General features: G+C 34.6%; 1 protein-coding gene across 24 annotated transcripts in view; it reads left to right on the top strand.

The window, feature by feature from the left end:
- Nucleotides 1-19,802, top strand: part of Adgrl3 (adhesion G protein-coupled receptor L3) — a 763,485-nt gene that overhangs the window by 260,748 nt on the left and 482,935 nt on the right. For all 24 annotated transcript variants that reach the window (XM_036200955.1, XM_036200954.1, XM_036200934.1 and 21 more), the window contains one exon: nucleotides 13,293-13,512. In XM_036200955.1, coding sequence (XP_036056848.1) covers nucleotides 13,458-13,512 — 55 coding nt within the window. In that variant the 5' untranslated portion in view covers nucleotides 13,293-13,457. The remainder of the gene's footprint in view (nucleotides 1-13,292; nucleotides 13,513-19,802) is intronic.

Genomic DNA, 19,802 nt, shown 5'->3' with positions numbered 1-19,802 from the left:
TTGCTTCTTCTGAGTGATATGTTTCTAAATCAAGACCTTTGTATTCTCTCTTACCATAATCAATCATGTAACAGATACTCTTGGGTACTGATACCTTTTAAAGGGAATGGGTCTGTTATACTGTTTCATTCCATATTTTATTCTCTTTCCCTATCCCTTCCTTAAAGGAATTGAACTCAGTGAAAATGTTGGAAAGATGTATAGTGTAGCAGGAATCTTAAATGGTCTTATTAATAAAAACAAATCCATACAGGGTATTGGGGTGAGCGCTGGAAGATCAGAGAAGCAGAACAATCCACAGCTTCCTCACCTCACCAGTTCCTCAGCTGATCCTGTTTCCTCAGATTGGAAGCTTCTGTGTCATCATCCCAATGGCTCTCAGCTGAACTGTGCTGCTCAAAGCCTGAACACTTAACCAGCCAAATGCTTCTAGTTTCTGGTCCTCATGCCTTATATACCTTTCTGTTTTCTACCATCACTCCTTGGGATTAAAGGCATGAGTCACCACGCTCAGCTGTATCCTTGAACAGAAGGATTTCTGACTTTGGACTGCTAGGATTAAAGGCATGTGCTACCACTACCTATCCTCATGTTTAATATTGTGACTGTTCCATCTCTGACCCCAGACAAGTTTATTAGGGTGCACAATATTTCGGGGAATACAATACTACCACAGTGTAGAAATAAATAAAACTTTCAAGTTTGAGAATGTGTCATATAGTAATATATTCCTGATACATTCTAACAATTCTTTTTGTTGTTGTTGTTGTTGTTGTTGTTTGTTTGTTTGTTTGTTTGGAACAGTGTCTCACTGTGTATATGTAGTCTTGGTTAGCCTGGAACTTGCTGTAGAAGCCAAACTGGCTTCAGACTCATGGAGCTCCACATGCCTTTGCCTTCTGAGTGATGGGGCTAAAGGCATTACTAGCATGCCCAGCTTAATTCTATTTTTAGGAATCCCTATATTCATAGTTTCTCAGAAAGTTTTGGCTTCATCACAGCTAAACTGTATTGCAGCCATTGTTTGTACCACCCTCAAGATCATAAATTCCAAAAATCATCCGCATGAGAAGCAATTAATAAGGCTGCTGTGGGGTAATGCTTTTGTACACTGGTTTAATAAAACAATGATTGGCCAGTAGCCTGGCAGGAAGTATAGTCAGGATAAGCAGACAAGGAGAATTCTGGGAAGAAGGCAGCTGAGTCAGAGATGTCATCGCCGTCCAGGGAGCAGCATGTTATGGCACACAGGTGAAGCCATGCAACATGTGGTGACATATAGATGAACAGAAATGGTCTGAGTTTAAGTGTAAGAGCTAGTCAGTGGTAGGCCTGAGCTAATGGCTGAGCAGTTTTAATTAAAATAAACCTCTGTGTGTTTACTTGGGTCTGAGTGACTGTGGACCAGGTAGGACATAGAAAAACTTATAGCTGCATAAGCCTTCTTGTTATATCAAACTACTCCTAGTTCATTTTTTTTTTTATTTGACAGTGTGGTCAAGTGTTGTATGACAGTACTTTTCCTGGGTTAATGCATCACATGTCTGCTCAACCAAGATAGGGAGCCCATAACAGACCATTATGGGTATCACCAAAGTCCAACTTGTAAACCAAAGTCAAAGCAAACAAATAAGTTTTATTGTGGTTGTTACATGAATGTGAGTGAAGGGTTACTTACAGAAACAGAAATTTCTCAAAGACATGTGCATCACCAAAGCCACTACAACATGGTGACAGCTCACAAAGCTTGTTGTACACTGCACAGTGTGCATGCAGTTCAGCATGGTGGAGAGTGTCCTTTCTAGGTGCTTCAGTTGGTGGGAACATCTTCCAGGCAGTTCAGCTGATGCCTGCTTCTTCCAGGCAGCTGGTCTGGTCTGTTTTCTTTACAGCATCACTTACTTGAGAGCTTCAGCAGACTTTATTCCTTTATTCTAGGGAGGGACCTAGTGAATCTAATTCATTTCAGGGAATTCCTAATGCTATTTTTGAGTTGTTTACCTTGTGGGTTAAAGAGATTCCCTTTAAGGTGGAATTTTTTGTTCTCAGAGAGAATGCTACAAGACATCAAGATATATTGCATTGGTAGTTTCTGTTTCCATTATGTAGTAATATTTGTATTTCAAAGACCATAGCGCTTTCCATCAGTCATCAATGATACACATAAACAAACATGATTCCATGCAAGTGATAACTCACTATTTCTATTATAAGGATATTAACCCTCTGTAAAATAAATCTCAGAAACAATGTACTTAGTCCAGTCATGAGATCAGAAACTCGAACTGTGTACCCTGCAGCTCAAAGCAGCAGAAATAGCTTTCTAGTTGCACTTTTCTTCAGAGCATCTGAGTCATGGACTGATGTCGCCCAGCCTAGAAGTGTGGGACTGGGGCAGTGGCTTAGAATAGAGTACATGTTGAGACAAACTTCTCCTCACTGGGATTAGGGAATTGAAGACACTGACTATAATTAAAATGGCTCTTCCACTGTAAATCTTGGGGTTGATGGCATTATATCCAAACTTATTATTATAAAACTTCTTTATGTTTGTTATGTTAAAGAACTTTATTCTGCCATAGTATGCACTCATATATTTTTACTGAAGAAGTGATGAAAAACTAGTTAGCTTCTAATGCTTAATATATTACATTACTTCCCTTATAAAAAGGCTTGAAGAAGCTTTTAAGGGTTTTCATTATTCTGACAGACCATAATTATCCAAATATGGACTTTGTACATTTTACATATATTAAACTATTTTAGTTAATTTCTCCATAAAATGTCTGAAGTCACATGTTTCATTTTTATTTCCTTATAAATTTGCTTGGAGAATAGAACATAAAATAATAATCACTTTCATTTGGAACAGTCTCCCATAGCCTGTAAAATGTTGATGTATGTCAGAGTAATTTTTATGGCCATTGAGGATATAATTCTAGGCCAGAAGGATTAATGATATATTTTTTCATGAAATTTTTAGATCTTTTGTTTAATTTTAAAGTTCATATGATCACATTGAATATTATTTGTGTAAGTATGACTCTAGTGATGTCAGAAAGATTCTGGTAATAATGTCAGAGCACTTTTGCTTTCTCATGAGATTATAGTGAAATGGCAAAGCCATAGAGAGAGGGAGACCTAGAAATGGAGAGGTCATGTCTCCAAGACGCTAATGGATGCTTTTGGTCTAATGAGCTATAAAATGTATACTTTAAAGCTTCTTAAAATTCAAGGGAACTTCTGAATTAGATCAGGTATTTTACTCAAGAGGAAACTGGGTGTTCTGGCATCCAGTCACTTTTCTTTTTGGCCTTCTCTTTGTGTTTTCTTCTGAGTCTCTGAAGTATTTTGGGAATTCAATATGGTGCTTTTTGACTCTGGTGGTGAGAACCAAACTTGGCTACTCAACTGCTCTTCGCTGCTGAAACATCTTATTTTATTTATCCATTATTTTTTGTTGTTGTTGTTCAAACAATAAGGAACTCATGTCACTTACTAGCCAAAGTGAATTGATTAGATAGACGTAGTAATATATACATGTCATTTCACCACTAGGGATATAGAGACATGAGGACCAGAAGTGTGAAGCCAGCTTGGGTTATGGAGCAAGTTCTAAGCCAGCCTGGATCATGCAGGACCCTGTCTCAGTAAAACAAAATGAACTAATAAACGAACAACAATTGGGGGATATTCAATCACACTTTGAACCCCAAGTTTGTATTTGTGTAAATTAAATCAAATTAACCTTGGGTAAGGAAGTTGCATCAGCAACTAGTTGACAGAAAGTAATCATAAAGTATCAGAGCGTATGGGGAAGGGCTGGAGAGAGAGAGGAAGTAGTAGGGTGGGGTTTGGAGTGCTGCAGCTTTTTCTGATTGGGCAGAGGAGGGAAGGTTAGCTAATTGTGACCTAGCCTCTCTGAGCTAGCAGGGTTTACCCCAGCTGTTGAATCTTCAGTAGTATTTATAAATAGAATGATAGAGACTTAATTAAAGCTACCTTTAAAGGCAGCGGCAGCATCAGTACCTGCGGGAACAGGATTTGCACCATGCTGAGGCCAGGCCACTGCTATAGAAGCAGACCTGTAACTGAGGATTAAGGCATAGCCACTGTGCAGAAGATAAAATAACAATTAAACAAGAAATAAACTGGCTTTTAAAATGATCTCAAACCTTATACATGTATTTCAGAAAAAAAATCCAGGAAAAAGAATATATATCAGAGAAATGCAAATACAATGCAGAATTCTATTGTTTTTGTAAAGTTCAAAATGTTTTATTTTCTATTATAAAATATATTTTTAATTTAGATAGAATTACATTATTTTTCTTCCTTCTTTCCTCCATCAATTCCCAAATATCCTTCCTGTGTAGTTGGAGAGCTTCTCTCCAGGTTCCACCAAGCCCCTACAGTCCCACAACCCACGTATAAAATAATCATACAGACACTTATATTATTTAAACTGCTTGGCCATTAGCTCAGGCCTACCATTGTCTAGCTCTTACTCTTATATTTAGCCCATTTCTGTTAGTCTATACTTTGCCACATGGCTTGTGGCTTACTGGTGTCTTTACATGTTGCTTCTCATGGCAGCGGCTGGTAGTGTCTCTCCTCCCCACCTTCTACCTCCCACAATTCTCTTCTCTGCTTGTCCCGCCTATATTTCCTGCCTGGCTACTGGCCAATCAGCATTTTATACAGAGTGATATCCACAGCATTCCTCCGACTCCTTCAATGACCCCCTCTCATCTCAACAAGCCTATGAATATTCACAAGTGTATAAATACTACCCACTGAGTCCATTGTTCTGTAAGTTTTAATCACAGTGAGTGTAAAGGATACCAGTTTATTAGCTGAGAAATTTTTAATTATTAATAATGATCATTGTAATCATAAAATTAAACTATATTCAACATACCTCTAATAATTTTATGGCTGAAATAATGACCTTCATTGGTTTCTAGGTCCCAGGGCCTCATATTGTATAATTGTCAATACCTTAATTAATACAATGACCTAATTAATTCAAAGGCAGGACATATCTGAAACATTTCATGCATCTCTTTATCCTGAATAAAATGACCTATTGATTATAATTCTGGTTACATAGTGAACATACAGAAACATTTTTAAAAAGCAAAGAATGGAATGGAAAGGTTATCATGCTTTGACAGTATTATATGACATTAATGACACATGTACTGGTTGTAGGTTATGTCAGCCTACTCACATGTAAAAAATATCTAGAGAAAAAGAGGGCTCAAAATCAGCTGATTCTAAAATGCCAACAGAAACCACCACAAGCTGTGTCTGACTTTCATGTGGACAGAACACTATAGTTCTTGAGAAAAAAAGGAAAGCTTAGGGCAATATATTGAGAAGTCATTAAACAAAATAAATAAATTGCATGGAGATGATTATGCTTCAAAGAAAATATGATGTTCAGTAAAAGTAAATTCTCCTTACCAAAGCCCTATAAAATACCCTTATTTTACTGTCAACATGATAATATAATATCCATTTTCAATAGCAGTGAATGAACAGAATAAAAATGATTGCATCCCATTTTAAATGTCATTAGTTTGTTTCATATATAAAATTATCATCTTACTCTATCATATAACAAAGTGATCATTTTTCCTTTATTATTTTGTTTTGAAAGAAGAAAGAGTACAGGGTCTAATGTTCTTTATTAGAGCTTGTCATGCTGCGTATATATCATTAAATATAGTTTAGTGGTAAGTCTTTATAAGGGCAAGAATGTTTTATCTTTCTGAATGCAGCTGTCTTGTGATAATTTGGGAAATATTTTTTACGAAAAAACATCATTAATACAATATCTAATTGAAAGAAAAAATGCATCTTTGCATCTCTTTATATATACTATTATCTTATTCTGCAATGATAGACACGTTAATAAAATGAAACCCAGAAACTATAAATGTTTATCTTAAAAGACACAAGATATAAATTAGCACACATATAGTCACTATACTAAGGGAAAACATTCTAACATAAAGTTGGTTCAGTGCTTTCCAAGGTTCTTAATCTGCCATTTTTATAAAATAAATTTTGAGGATCATTCAATAGTAGCTTGAAAGATCCAGCTATCCTGCTTGTATTAATCTGCCAGCTGGGTTGTGTCTTATAGATTTTCCATCACAGTCAATCTGTGTTCCCTTGCTTTGTTTCTAGCTGGGAATCAAACGATGAACAATGACAACATATATCTTTCTGTACAGATTGGCAATTTGAGTTACTTTGTAAACTAGGTGCTCCCGAATTCTCCTTATGATTCACAGATCTGCTGAGAAAAGTGACCAAAGAAACAATGGACTTATAGAAACACCATTTACTTTTCTACACTGTAACTCAAAAAGTCTTTACAAACAAAGGGCGGAAAAGAAGCCATTTGCAGGGACCCAAACAGTGTCATTCAACAATCCAAAGCAATTAAACCATTTTAGGAAATGTCTTAATTAAGAACATAAAATTTGATTTGGTTGTCTCTGTAGGTTTCCCCATCATGATCTTAGTGCCCCTTGCTTATGAGCAGGCCTTTTGGAGCCCTCTTCTATGATGGGACACCTAGTGCAGCCTTGAGGCAGGGGGAGGGTTTTGAAGCTGCCTCTACTAAATGTACCTCCCCATGGGAGGCCTTATCTTCTTGTAAGAGGGAATGGGGAGTGGGTTGGGAGGGGGAGACTGAAGGGGCAGGAGGAGGGAAGAGGGGCATCTTTGGTAAAATAAATTTTAAAAATTTCTCAATTAAAAAAAAGAACATAAAATTTAATGAGCAAGTTCCCTTATCTATATTATTTGTCAAAATGTTTTGGACAGCCCCTTTTCTCCAGATATTTTCAAGTTTTATTTCTTCATTTCACTTGTTCCTCTTTGTTTAGAATGAGCCTATGCTTGGATGATTGAATCAAATATAATATGAAATAACAATATAGCATATCTTACAATCTAAGGGAAACTGATAATAGTCATCACCAAACTGTACGAACTGAGTGAGTTGAGTTCACTTCAATCCCCCAAGTTTTGTATGCTTTGGATAGTCTAAGTAATCAAGTATGAGGTACAAAGGCCTGTAAGTGAGACATGTATGTCTACTTTTGTGCTTAGCTCTTTATGTACATTCTATACTCTTTAGCAAGATTATGCCTCATCCTTTTACTTCCTCATCTTTCCATTAACCAAAACACTTTTGTCTTAGTCAAATTACTATACTTAAATAATTTGTTTACCTATGTATGACATAAAGCTTTGTATGTCTCTTCAGGAATCATTCATTCTATTTTTATAAATGAAATGACAAATATTTTGTACTGTTTGACTTAATTTGATAATATAAAATACACTTACAGACTTTTAAGTAATGATGACATTAGAATATAAAAATTCATATATCCTTTTTCTTTATGACTTGAGTTTCAGAATTTATTGGATAAAATATGAAAGGTGTGATAATGGCTTTATGTCATTCTCTGTGGTTACATATACATTTATATTAAGCATATACAGACACATCTGTACATACAAGTTAGTATATTTATAACAATCATGTGTTTAATTATAAAACTTTTGAAATCTAGGCATATAAATTGGCTTTACTAAATATATCTTTCTAATATATTAAATTATGCTATCCAAGCCAACATATGAAACTGTTTTCCGTGCAGGAACCCCACTTTAGGAGTGGTCCCACTTCTCTTACTTTTTCTTTTGATGCATTTCTTTCTCATGACTTCTATGGTACTGTCCCTTGGTCTTGGTTCTTTTGGTGTCTGTTCTAATGTTGCTGGTCAACTTCCGTTCAGACAGAAGCAAAATAAACACAGCAAATATGGTGTCATTTGGAGGTCTTTCTACAATGTATTATTTTTTTCTATTCTGCCCCTAACCATAAACAACGATATTTACACACACACACACACACACACACACAAATAACAATGTTTTGTAATGAATCTTAAATGGTCTTATTAATAAAAAACTCAGGAGCCAGTTATTGGGGTGAACTGGCTGAAAGATCAGAGAAACAGAACAAGCCACAGCTAACCTCACCTTGCCAATTCCCCAGCTGATCTTGTTTCCTCAAACTTGAAGCCTCTGTGTCTTCATCGGAATGGATCTCAGATGAACTGCTGCTAAAAACCTAAAAGCTTAAAAAAAAAAAAAACGAGCTCTAGTTCCTGGTCCTCACACCTTATATACCTTTCTTCTTCCTGCCATTGCTTCCTGGGATTAAAGGCATGTGTCACCATGCCTGGCTGTTTCCAGTGTGGCTTTGATCTCAAGGAGATCCACATGGATCTCTACTTCCCAAGTGATAGGATAAAAGGTGTATGAGCCACCATTTTCTGGCCTGTATGTCTGTCTAGTGGCTGTTCTGTTCTCTGACTCCAGATAAGTTTATTAGGGTGCACAATATATTGGGGGACACAATATCACCACAATGTTTAAACATTTAAAGTTAATTTGGACTACTTACCAATTTGTGTCTTGATGTTAAAATAAGCATGAGAAAGTCACAGAAGTATTCTCTTTTGAATATAGTTTCCTTATTTTCCATAACACTTGAAATAATTTTAATTCCCATTATAGGATGATAAATAACAGAATTAAAGTCATGGTCACTGGAATCATAGTTATACATTTTAAAGTTCTTTTAAACCTTTTATTTGGGAATTATTATTTTTCTGTTATTTTTAACTTTTTCTGTAACTTATAAAGCACTTTGTTTGCTCCTGAGGATTTTCAAGTTTATAGTTACTAGGTTCCTTTACTAATGAAGCCAGTGTCTTGCTCCACACTCAGAGCAAGCAGAAATGAAATAGGTCTATGGTATTAGAATCTATGTAAATGAACTATATACATGTCTGATGTCAGATGGGACTTATTCAGCAGGAAAGTTAGTGAGGCTTTCCACTTGTGATATGATTCTATGAAGCAGAATATTTCCTCTGGAGTTATTCCCTAGATCTTTATCACATTCTTACATGTAAATTAAATAGTAATTATGTCATGCTGAAAGATCCATCCTATTTCCTAGGGATGATGTTGAATCAGTATTGAACTGGACCTATGAAACACAGTAGACAGAATAAACCTTAGGAATGTTCAGGCACAGATCTAGGTACTTTTTTTTTTTAAACAATGAGACCTTGGTAAGTGTTCCAATATTTATGTTCCTCAGTTTCTTCCCTTGCACTTAGGAGTAAAATGCACCTTCCTATGGGATCATTGTAAAGAGTAAGAATCTTTTTATAGTTTAAAACAGTGAGTTAGTGTGTGGAGTATTTGCAGAACAGTGTTAACATAAGAAGTGCTTTAAAATGTTGGTATTTATTAAGAGGACTTCTGTCTTTGTTGCTGTTGTGGTTTCCTTGTGTAGCTTTTGGAACCTGTCCTGGAACTTGAGCTGTAGACCAGATGGGCCTCGAACTCACAGAGATCCACCTGCCTCTGCCTCCCGAGTGCTGGGATTAAAGGTGTGTGCCAACCCTGCCTGGTGACTTCTGTCACTTTAACTCTACAAATTTTGTTTCATGTTCCTATTTCACATTAATTTAATTATTCAGAGAAGCTGTCTGTTATATTCTGAATGTCCCACCTGTAAATTACATACTCCTCTTGATTTGTGTTTCTCATGGAAACTTAGTACTATGGATGACATATCAAAAGAATTGACAATTTTTGTATGAGTTTTAAATGAGTGTTTCTCTCCTACAAGTATCTCTCAAAGTTCTGATAAAATTTGGAGATTATATGAGTTCATTTGATGGTATGAGAATTGAACCTTCTGACCTCATAACACTTTACCATTGAGTGACCACCCTGATCTCATATTTATACTTGTAAAGAACAAAGGATTTATTTTGGGTATTGTGAATATAATATGGCATCCATCCTTTTTAATTTTAAATTATCTGATTGTAGATAATTGAATTATTTTCCATAATATTTTCACAGGTGTTTGTGTATCTTTAGTTTAAAACCAGTTGCTTTAATTTATGATTAAACGTATCAGTGGTGAAAAATCTTACCTTATTCAGATTCTCTTGGAAATAAGTTCCATCCTAGTGCCAGATAGGATTTCAAGACAGGTTAACTGAAGGGCAATTTCCCAAGAAAGTGATTCTGTAGAAAACATCAGTCTGTTTTGTGGATAAAAGATGTACTGCCCTAACGCCTCCAGTAGCAACATTTATTATGTTCACACTTGCAAATATTAATGAACATTTACTTGATTATAACATTGTCAGAAAGACAATTAAAGAGGACCTTTATTCAAGAAAAGTTCTCATTCACATTACCATCCTAGGTGATTTGCTTCCTCACAGACATAGGTGTGATTATTTAAAATGTAATTATATGGAGGTAGGCATCTGTCTCAACCAACCATACCTTCAAACTATAGACTTTGCTCAGCAGATGTTTCATGGAACAATAAAATTAAGTCTAACAAAATCAATTGAAAGAAAATAAAATACAAATGAACGTGGAAATGCATTGACTTTTGCTATCTTGCTGTGATCTGCCTGATCAAATGCAAAGTTACAGGGAAGAATGTAGGCACTGCAGATACTAGCTAAATGCCATGCTTTTCTTCAGCTTCTCTCCACTGTTCCAAATTTTATGGTTTTCCTGTGTCTTTCTTACCCATTGTAAGCTTTGTTTGTTTTTCTCTTCTGATTTATTTTCTTCAACTCTGACAAAATATTATCAGTAACAGTGATATTTCTCATTGTTGTTGGGGTCCAGTTTTCTGTATTTTAGAATTCCGTTCAGGACTTGAAAGTCACTTTGAGGCCCACCACACTAACTCTGGCAGATATCTTACTGACTCTGCCTGTCCAAGGAATTTTTCTTGTCTCTGTTTTTCTCTTCAGCATACCATGTTCAATTTAACCTTCTAAAAGCATTATGATTACACTGTAGCTTATGATTGAATCCCGCTTTCCACACAGAAGTTCCCCAGCTCCTATCAAATGCCCTTCTAGCTTCCTGGCACACAACTGTATTCTCATTTGCCATTTATAACTCAGCTTTCAAATTCAAATCCCATCATTAAGTGAGAACAAGGGCCTTTCTCATTTATTGAATCCCTGCTTTTGCCAGGAATCTTCATAGGTTCTTAATATTGATTGCCTTTACTGAACTCTTAGACCACCTGGTAAAATACGTATTGAATTCATATATGAACAATGAGGTACAGAAAGAGTAGACAGTTTGGCAACTCCAATTCAGGGGACCTAAAACTGGCTTTTGCTTCCTTCAAAACTTACAGAATGGCCTCCAATGTTTCATCCTTTATAACAGTAGATTGGATTGATTTTAAAAAGGAAATTGGGACAATTTGAAGAGACAAAAACCAGAAAATATGCTAACAGCAGTTTTTGTTTGTTTGTTTTGTTTTGTTTTTAGAGACAGTTTCTCTCTGTAACAGACCTGACTGTCCTGGAACTCGTTTTGTAGACCAGGATAGCCTGGGACTCCTAGAGATACACCAGCCTCTGCCTCCTGAGTTCTGGGATTAAAGGCATGCGCCACCATGCCTGGCACTATCATCAGCTTTAAATCAAGTCAGATATATACTTATGATGGCTTATACTTCTGCCATAGTGTATTTGACTAGAATGTGTTATGAAGTATGTATCTATCAATATAAGGCATTACTGCCAAATGCATAATAATACCTTTATCTAAAGGTCTTGTTAATGTATCAGTTTTGAGCTTAAATAGCATCTCTCTGTAGGGCATATTGCAAAGCATTGCTACTATGTGTGTCCTAATGACTCTGGAATAGTCATTAGCAATTCATAGGTGTCGTGCAGGTTGTGATATATGACTTAAAATATCCTTTTTCTTTTTATTGTTTCTGTGCATTGCTTTTGAACAGGATTTTTTTTTTTTTTACAAAGGTTTCAATCAAAGTTTCACTTGTGCAAAAATTTTGGATTTTGAAACACTTTAATTTTGCAATTCTGTATTAATGGTGCTCAGCTAACCTATAATAATTCTTCAGTAAATATCTTTACTTTGAAAATTACTTTTTATAATATTTTACTGTTTTATACTCTGTATCTGAAAACTTTGAAAATACACTTTAATCATTAGGGCTGAACAAAAGGGGAAGAAATTTCAAATAAAAACCCAACTTCTACTTGATTGATAAGGTTTAAAGATGCTGACTCTGAAAACAGTGTAATCAAATTTGGGATCATTTTTCTCTCAATATTTTTATTTTTTATGGAAATCTGAGCAAACTTTTAAAAAGGGGCAACTACATCAATCTTGTTTGGCAAAGTGACTTAAAGTTATAGTGCCCTGTATACAGAGAGAACATCTTTGGCAGGATTTCATGTTGTCTAAGGCTATAGACAGTTACATGGCTTACTAAAGAATGTTTAGTGCTCTCTATTCAGTGAATTGGCTTCATAATGTAACCATGTTGAACATTACCAATTTATTGTGTGTCTATTTGTTTATTTTAAAACAAAACCACACGAAGATTAACCTGATGTGGTTGCCTATAATCCCAGCACTTGAAGATTGAGTTGGGAGAACCAAGGGCTTAAGGTGCTTCCCAGCTACATAGTGATTTTGAGGTCAGCAGGAGCTGTGTAAGTCCCTGTTTTAAAAAAATGCCAAAATCAAAAACTGTCTAGAATAACATAAAGAGAATACAATTTTAGAAGTGAAGTCATCAAAATTGTGATTTAGACAGTTCTTCAACTTGAATTTCAGTATTGAAATTTTAGACAATGAATTATAAGAGTATCTTCTCATATAAATGTAAATATTCAATGATCTTATGAAATTATTAAAAAACAATGTATTTAATATTTAGAATACCATGATTTTCAAAACTTATTTTTACAAATTATTTACACAAATGGTGATAAGTGAAACATTTATTGTAATGCTAAGTAAACATTTTATTTGGGGAAAATGTTTAAACCAGTCACTTCCCCCTGTGTAAATCTCCATTTACATAATAGCATTAGAATATTTAAATTAATTTGTCCAGTAGAGACAGAATTATTTTACACATGCTTGAGGTTGAGAAATAAACTGGTAATAACTGCATAAATAGTGCCTTTAGATTGCTTATTCATTTTGTATGTGATATTGTTGCTCATTATAATGAAGAAAGAGAAGCATGTTTTAGGCTCAAAATACAAGAGTTATTCAAGAAACTAACATAACAAATGTCTTCATTGGATAACCTACCCTTTCTTTTCCTTTTTTTTTTTTTCTTTTCTTTTTCTCTTTTGCAGGTGTCTGACTTGGAATATCAGTGTTTATTTTTGAGGAATTTTTCTTTCTCTTGTGTTTGTTTTTAATCATTGATATTGGAATACAGAAGAGGAACCAGAAACATACTCATTTGGTTTCCCTTCAGAACACTCATTCTTGAGGCCTTCTTGCCTGAGAACACAGCCATGTGGCCACCACAGCTGCTCATCCTCATGATGCTTTTAGCACCTGTAGTTCATGGTAAGTGCTGTTGATTTTGTGTAATCCTGTAGTCATGCTTCCTCATAAAAGACCCTTTCTTTGAAATCTTCTCTTTGGGATGAGGTAGCTGTGTCTGACCTTACATAAATATCAGGAAGTACCATTACATATACTCTGAGCTACAAATTTACAACTTTTCAGTAGAAATTCTTCAAGTCCCCACTGGCATCTGAAAGGAACCTAAAAGATTTGTCTACTTTTCATTTTTTAAATAGCACCCCTGCATATTTTATGATTTGATTTAACAAGATAGGGAAAAATATCATCACCTGGATAATTAATTACATTAATTATTTAGTATACATTTAGTTTGCATATTTTTGTACTTAAAGAACATTTTTATTGTAAGAAAATGAACATTTAGGGGAAAATGGAGTTTGCTTTCCAATGAAAAGTAGTTTTGTTTTTTTTTTTTTTGGATCGGTGTTTCTTACTACATATAACCTTTAGTATACAAAGCACAAACTGTGATCTCTTACTAGAAACGTGTTGTTCTCATTACACAACTTTTTCAATATAAAGGAAACAGAATGCCTACATGTCGAAAAATCATTTTATAGAAAATACTGATGAAGCTCATGATAGACACTCTCCCATTGTTCATGTAGACTTCCTGGTAATTATTTAAATGATAAATATTTCAAAAAATTTTTTAATTGTGTATTTCTTCAACATGAAATCATCACCTATATTTTGCGCAACTTTCAATTCAACATTCCTTGAATTTCACTAAAAACTAGTAAATTGACCTTTCTATATATGTTCCCTTTCACATTTTAAAGTTTTCTGCTAATGGTCCTTGGTTTTACATTAAAATGGAAGTGTTAATCTCTCCATAGTCTCTTGCTTCTGAGAACAAAATAAGTGGACATAGCTTTATGTGCTACTACTTAGGGCATTTCCGAATATTTGTGTAGTGAAGCCATGGAATTAATTTTTAGTTTCATTAGCTCACCTGGTTTTCTGACTGACCCATTATTTTAAATTTGGAAGTTTTTCAGTCGTTCAGTAATGCTTTTGTAATCCTGATCCAGCTCTTATATAGTCTTAATATTTTGTGCCATGCAACAAGAAAAGAAAAGCTCATTTTAAAATGATTCCTTTTTTAATTATCCATACATCTAAAGGCATTTAAATTATACTATTTTACTTAAAAATCAAAACAGAAAAATCTTTTATTAGCTTATTTTGAGGATTAAATAAATACCATATATAAAGAATTCAACTTCTGAATTACAACTCTTCAAACATTAATTTCCTTGTCTGTCCCACAGTTTACTTTTGTTTTAGTAATTATATCAATGCAGAATTAGCTGACCATGACAGATGCTTCATTTATTGCTGATATTCAGAAAAAATATAATGGTACATATTAATATACACAAATTAATGTTCAAAAGTCACTCTAAAACTACTCTGTTAGAGGAAGGTTATTTAAAATGAAACAGTGATATAAAGAGTGTCATCATTTCATGACCAATATCTCAGATTTTCTAAAACATATACCTCATATGTACCAGTAAACCCTAAACATGGACAACCCCATAAGTCATGGGTCTTTTGGGGGGTCTGCAATCTGAATGAGCACACATACACACACACACACACACACACACACACACACACACACACACACACACACACACATACATACACGAAAGGGGGAGACAAAGACAGAGAGACAGAGAGGAGAGATAGCCAGAGAGAGACTAAATGGCAGAGACAGAAAAGAGAATAAATACCTGAAACTCCGAGCAGTAAATACTTTTAAAAAGTTACTAGTATACTTTATGTTTATACTAAGAGCCAAAATGGTCTTGTTTTGTATTTACACTACCCAGATCACCTTAATGTTGTTTATCCTTAGCAGCCCAAATAACATTGAGGTTTTCTAAGGATAAACTTTATCTTTCCTACTTTTCCTGTTTTAAAACTCTGAACCATGGAAAATATGAGTGCATTTTCCACCTTCTATAGAAAGCCTTCTCTTTAGTTCCTGTGATGCCATTTCTAACTTTGCAGAAAAGAAAGGCCTTTAATGGCCAGCTTTTGAGGCCCAGATTGCTCGCTCATAAATGGAGACATGTACTGCTGATTAGAGCTCAAATATAACAGGATAAAAATGATTAGTGTTCCTGCCAATCCAGGCTCAAGGAAATACTGCATAATTTGAACCATCAGACAATAGAAATAAATGCATGCTACTTAATGAAGTCCTTTTTCAAAAAAAAAATACTTTGATGGTATCTCTTCTGTTCTTTTCTGAAGTCCAGTGAAGTTGCCCTTTAGAAAAAATGGAGTCCACCTTTCTCAATCGTAACTTGATTGGAGGTCCCTCCTTCAGAGCAAATAATTAGTTGAGATGCCTACTGCTCCTGTGGCCATAAACATAAGATTGTTTGGTTCAGATCTTCCTCACAACACTTCCCTGGGTTTATTAGCATTACCTGTCCTTATTGACATCATTAGTTATAGATACAAATATTGAGGTGCTGAATGGGAAAGTACCTTGAATGGTGTCACACAGCTATAAACAACACTCAAGGGAATGCTCACCAAGGACCTGTTTCATTGGCTCGGGTCTTACTCCTAGCTGAACCCAAGTTCAATCAAGGCACTCCTCATAGCGTACAATATCATCTCCACTGTCTTGGAAATACTGGAGCAAGTGAAACAGATGTTTCAATCACCTGCCTGTATATATTCTGAGAGCAGACTGATTAGGTTTTAAAGTCAGAAAGAAATGCTGAAAAAATCAGCTCTGCCACCTACTAACTGTTACCCTTCTTCTCAGCAAACTAGTTAATATCATTCATTCATCACATGGAGACTTTCCTTGATGCTAAAGCTAACGGTGGTGTACAAAAGACTGGTATGTCTGCCCTTCGGACACTTAAAGTACCTTAAAAATACCTAGTTTTCATCTGGAAGAAGAAAATTATTATAGGGTTATATTTACCAGCAGATAAATAATAAATATATAACTCCTGAGATAGTGTTAGGCATTTCATAAATCTCCCATAATTTTCCCATGACCTATTTACCTTGAAGTAAATCTAAACTCCTAAGGAGTAAGCAAGCAAGTACAGAATTATCCTTACCTTTAACCTGAGTCTTGGATAAACAAACAGATAAACAGCAACAACAAAATTTTTTTACTTGAATCTTGTGATTCAAGGTTCGTAGGAAATTTATAAATATATATGCACAAACCTATTATCAATATTATTATTATCTATATAAAATTATTAACCACTATGTAGAGATACTTAAATCACACCTTTAATTAACAACCAATAATTATCAAGTGATGGAGTCTTATGTGTTCTACACATAGATAAAATTAGGAACTAAGCTAAAGGACTAATCCCTATAATGTTGATGCTAGTTGAATAATCTTCACATTAGCCCACATTGTCTGGCCAGTGTTTTCCCTGGGAGGCAAAATAATCAGTGCATGAACATTATATATGTTTTTACATATGCAGTTGTAAATAAGAAGTGTCTCTGGTTCTATGTTTATCTGTCCACAGTCTGTGTCTCTGTGTTCCTCTTTTTCTGTTTCCCATGACTGTCAAGAGCTACAGGATCTATGTGTCATGAACCAAGTCTGGAGAAATTGAATAGTGATGTCCAGTTCATGGCTTCACTAAGGTTGCACCAAAATAAATCTATGTTGTGTCATTTTATAGATATAGTTCAAAGAAAGGAAAGGAAGTTGGAGAATCAAAAGTAGTGGTAATTTGTGTTGCTGGAGCTTTTTCCGGGTGAGAATGAACCAGAAAATTGAGCATACTAATCAATCCCTCTACATCTTCAGCTATATACCAGCTCCCCGGAACTTTACAATGTGCTTTTAGACAGAGTCTCTGTAAGTTAATAGTTATCCAGGAATTTGCAATCCCTGTGCCTCAGTTTTCCCAGTAGATTACAGGATAGCAGCAGTACCCTTAGTTCCTGGAACTCCTTTTGACTGTCAGTAAAAGGACATCAAAGTGTAATGTGGGACCTTAAAGTAGGAGATCAATTCTGTAGCTACTTTCAAGTGTCAAAGGTTTGAAGTTTGCAAAAGTGACCATGGCTCTACGATATTTCTTCACTGATTCAGACTTTCCTTGTATTTATACTGAGTCACAACCAAGAAGATGGAAAAGGTGATCAGTCGGCATACTGTGATGAACAGGAAATCATATTTTTATAGCATCTTCAAAGAGAGAGAAAAGGAATTAGAAAACATTAGAAGTACTCTATGCATGTTTTTCATCTGCAAGTCTGTTTATTATTGTTAAAAATAAATCCCTAGTTACATATTTATGGATTTTATAAGGTAATGTGTTAGATTACGTCTAAGTTACTTATAATGGACAGTTCTTAATAAGAATAAAAGACTGATCAGCTCTGTATGTAATTACTTATGTTTCTCTATATTTTATTTCTATAAAAAGAAATTTCATAGTTGTATGCTACTTAATATTATAGTGCTTTTATTAATCTAGACATTTTTAAATTGCTAAAATGATACAAAGTTTGACAAGTCCAAAATGACATTTTACTACATATTTTATCTTATATCTTTTCTCTGAAGAGGCGCCTTATGTTTGTGAAGAAGTTAGGTTGACATCTCAGCTCTACTTCACTTTGCTGTTTTCTGAAATTAATTATCCTTGAAATATTTATGTTTGCCAGCATAGGTGATTTGTAAGAGTAGCAATGTTCTAAGTATTTTATGGTTAGATATATTGTATGAAAAATGTGTGTCATGATTTTGGTGTGTGACTTCAATGCTAATGCAACCAGTATTATAATCCATATTAGTCAATTTTTAAAGAATTTTAAAATAGATACATTTTAACTCACTATACTTTCTGAATACCAAAATGTTAAATACTAGTATGATTCTAACACCATGTTTTGTTTATAGCAGTTTATTTAAAACTTCTAATATGAAGTTTCACAACTGAAAAGCTATTTTTTTTGCATTTGTACCTGGAACTATATTATACGTGAATTTTTCTGTAGTGATAATCTTTGAGAAATGTGTACATGTTAAGAATGAAATAGCAATTTCTTATATTCAGATTTTATATATTGTGATCGCTTTGTGGGATTGAAATATACCTTATTTTAATATATACACTAAAATCAAGTTTTGGAGTATTTAATATATATATTAAAATCAGGTTTTTGGTATTTAATGTTGATTGAATTATAAAGTATATAAATATCCAATAGTCATTGGTTCTGCTTTAGACTGCTCTATTCTTTCTTTTTCAGTATTAGAATGCTGCTGACATTTGTAATTTTTTGTAAGCAGCCATAGTACCTATCACATACATTTGTTTTCTTGATTCTGATTGGCAAAATATCTCTAAGCCAATCAGATAGTTAATATTCAATAGCAACAGTGTGCTGGTTTGATGGAGAGACCATTTCTGTAACTGTGCAATTGCTCATAAAGAGCATGCATTCAAAAGAAGAGGGAATTTATTCTACTTTTTCCAGGTTTTTAATTGATAGATTTATATTTCACTATTAATTGCATTTTTGTTTTCACTTACCATTTCTGTTTTTACTGAAATTCTGTCAGAGTGCCCGAGGTGGAAGGGCATTTTTTGATTTTTTGTTTGTTTGCTTATAAATTTTCTTCTTGTCAAAGAAAACCTATCAAAAATGTAAAGTGTTTTGTCAGGTAAGCTAGTCTAGTTGCAAATCTCTATGAGTAATATATCAACTACATTTTCAGAGTAATCAATGCTCTGCACACCAAAATATGAATAATGAGATTTGATTAGCCCTCTGTTTGATCTATAAACATTTTGTATAAATCTGAGTGCCTTGAAGTTGATGTTAAATACGATAAGTAATATGCAGGACCATAGTCAAGTATTTGTGTGTGTGTGTGTGTGTGTGTGTGTGTGTGTGTGTGTGTGTGTGTGTTCTTTTGTTCCAGTTTACTCCTGTGAGTGTGGAGGTCAGAAGTCAACCTCTAGGTCCTTTCTCAGGGGATTTATGCCTGATTTTTTTAGATAAGGTCTTTCACTGGGACCGAGTTTGCTGATTTGGTTAAAACTGGCTAGCAATAGAGTCTTAGGGATCCTGCATATTGACCTTAGAGCTGTTATTACCAGCACATAACAAACATGTTGTCTTGTTTCTGTGGATGCCAGAGATGTAAACCAGGTCATCGTGTTTTTGAAAAGCCTTTACTGATATCATTGTTGATAGCTTCTATTTGTTTGCCACTACTGATGTAATCTATTTCCTTGTCA

Source organism: Onychomys torridus, chromosome 10 (genome assembly GCF_903995425.1).
Source record: "Onychomys torridus chromosome 10, mOncTor1.1, whole genome shotgun sequence".
NCBI classification, from domain to species: Eukaryota; Metazoa; Chordata; class Mammalia; order Rodentia; family Cricetidae; genus Onychomys; species Onychomys torridus.
This window is presented reverse-complemented; position numbering and strand designations above follow the sequence as displayed.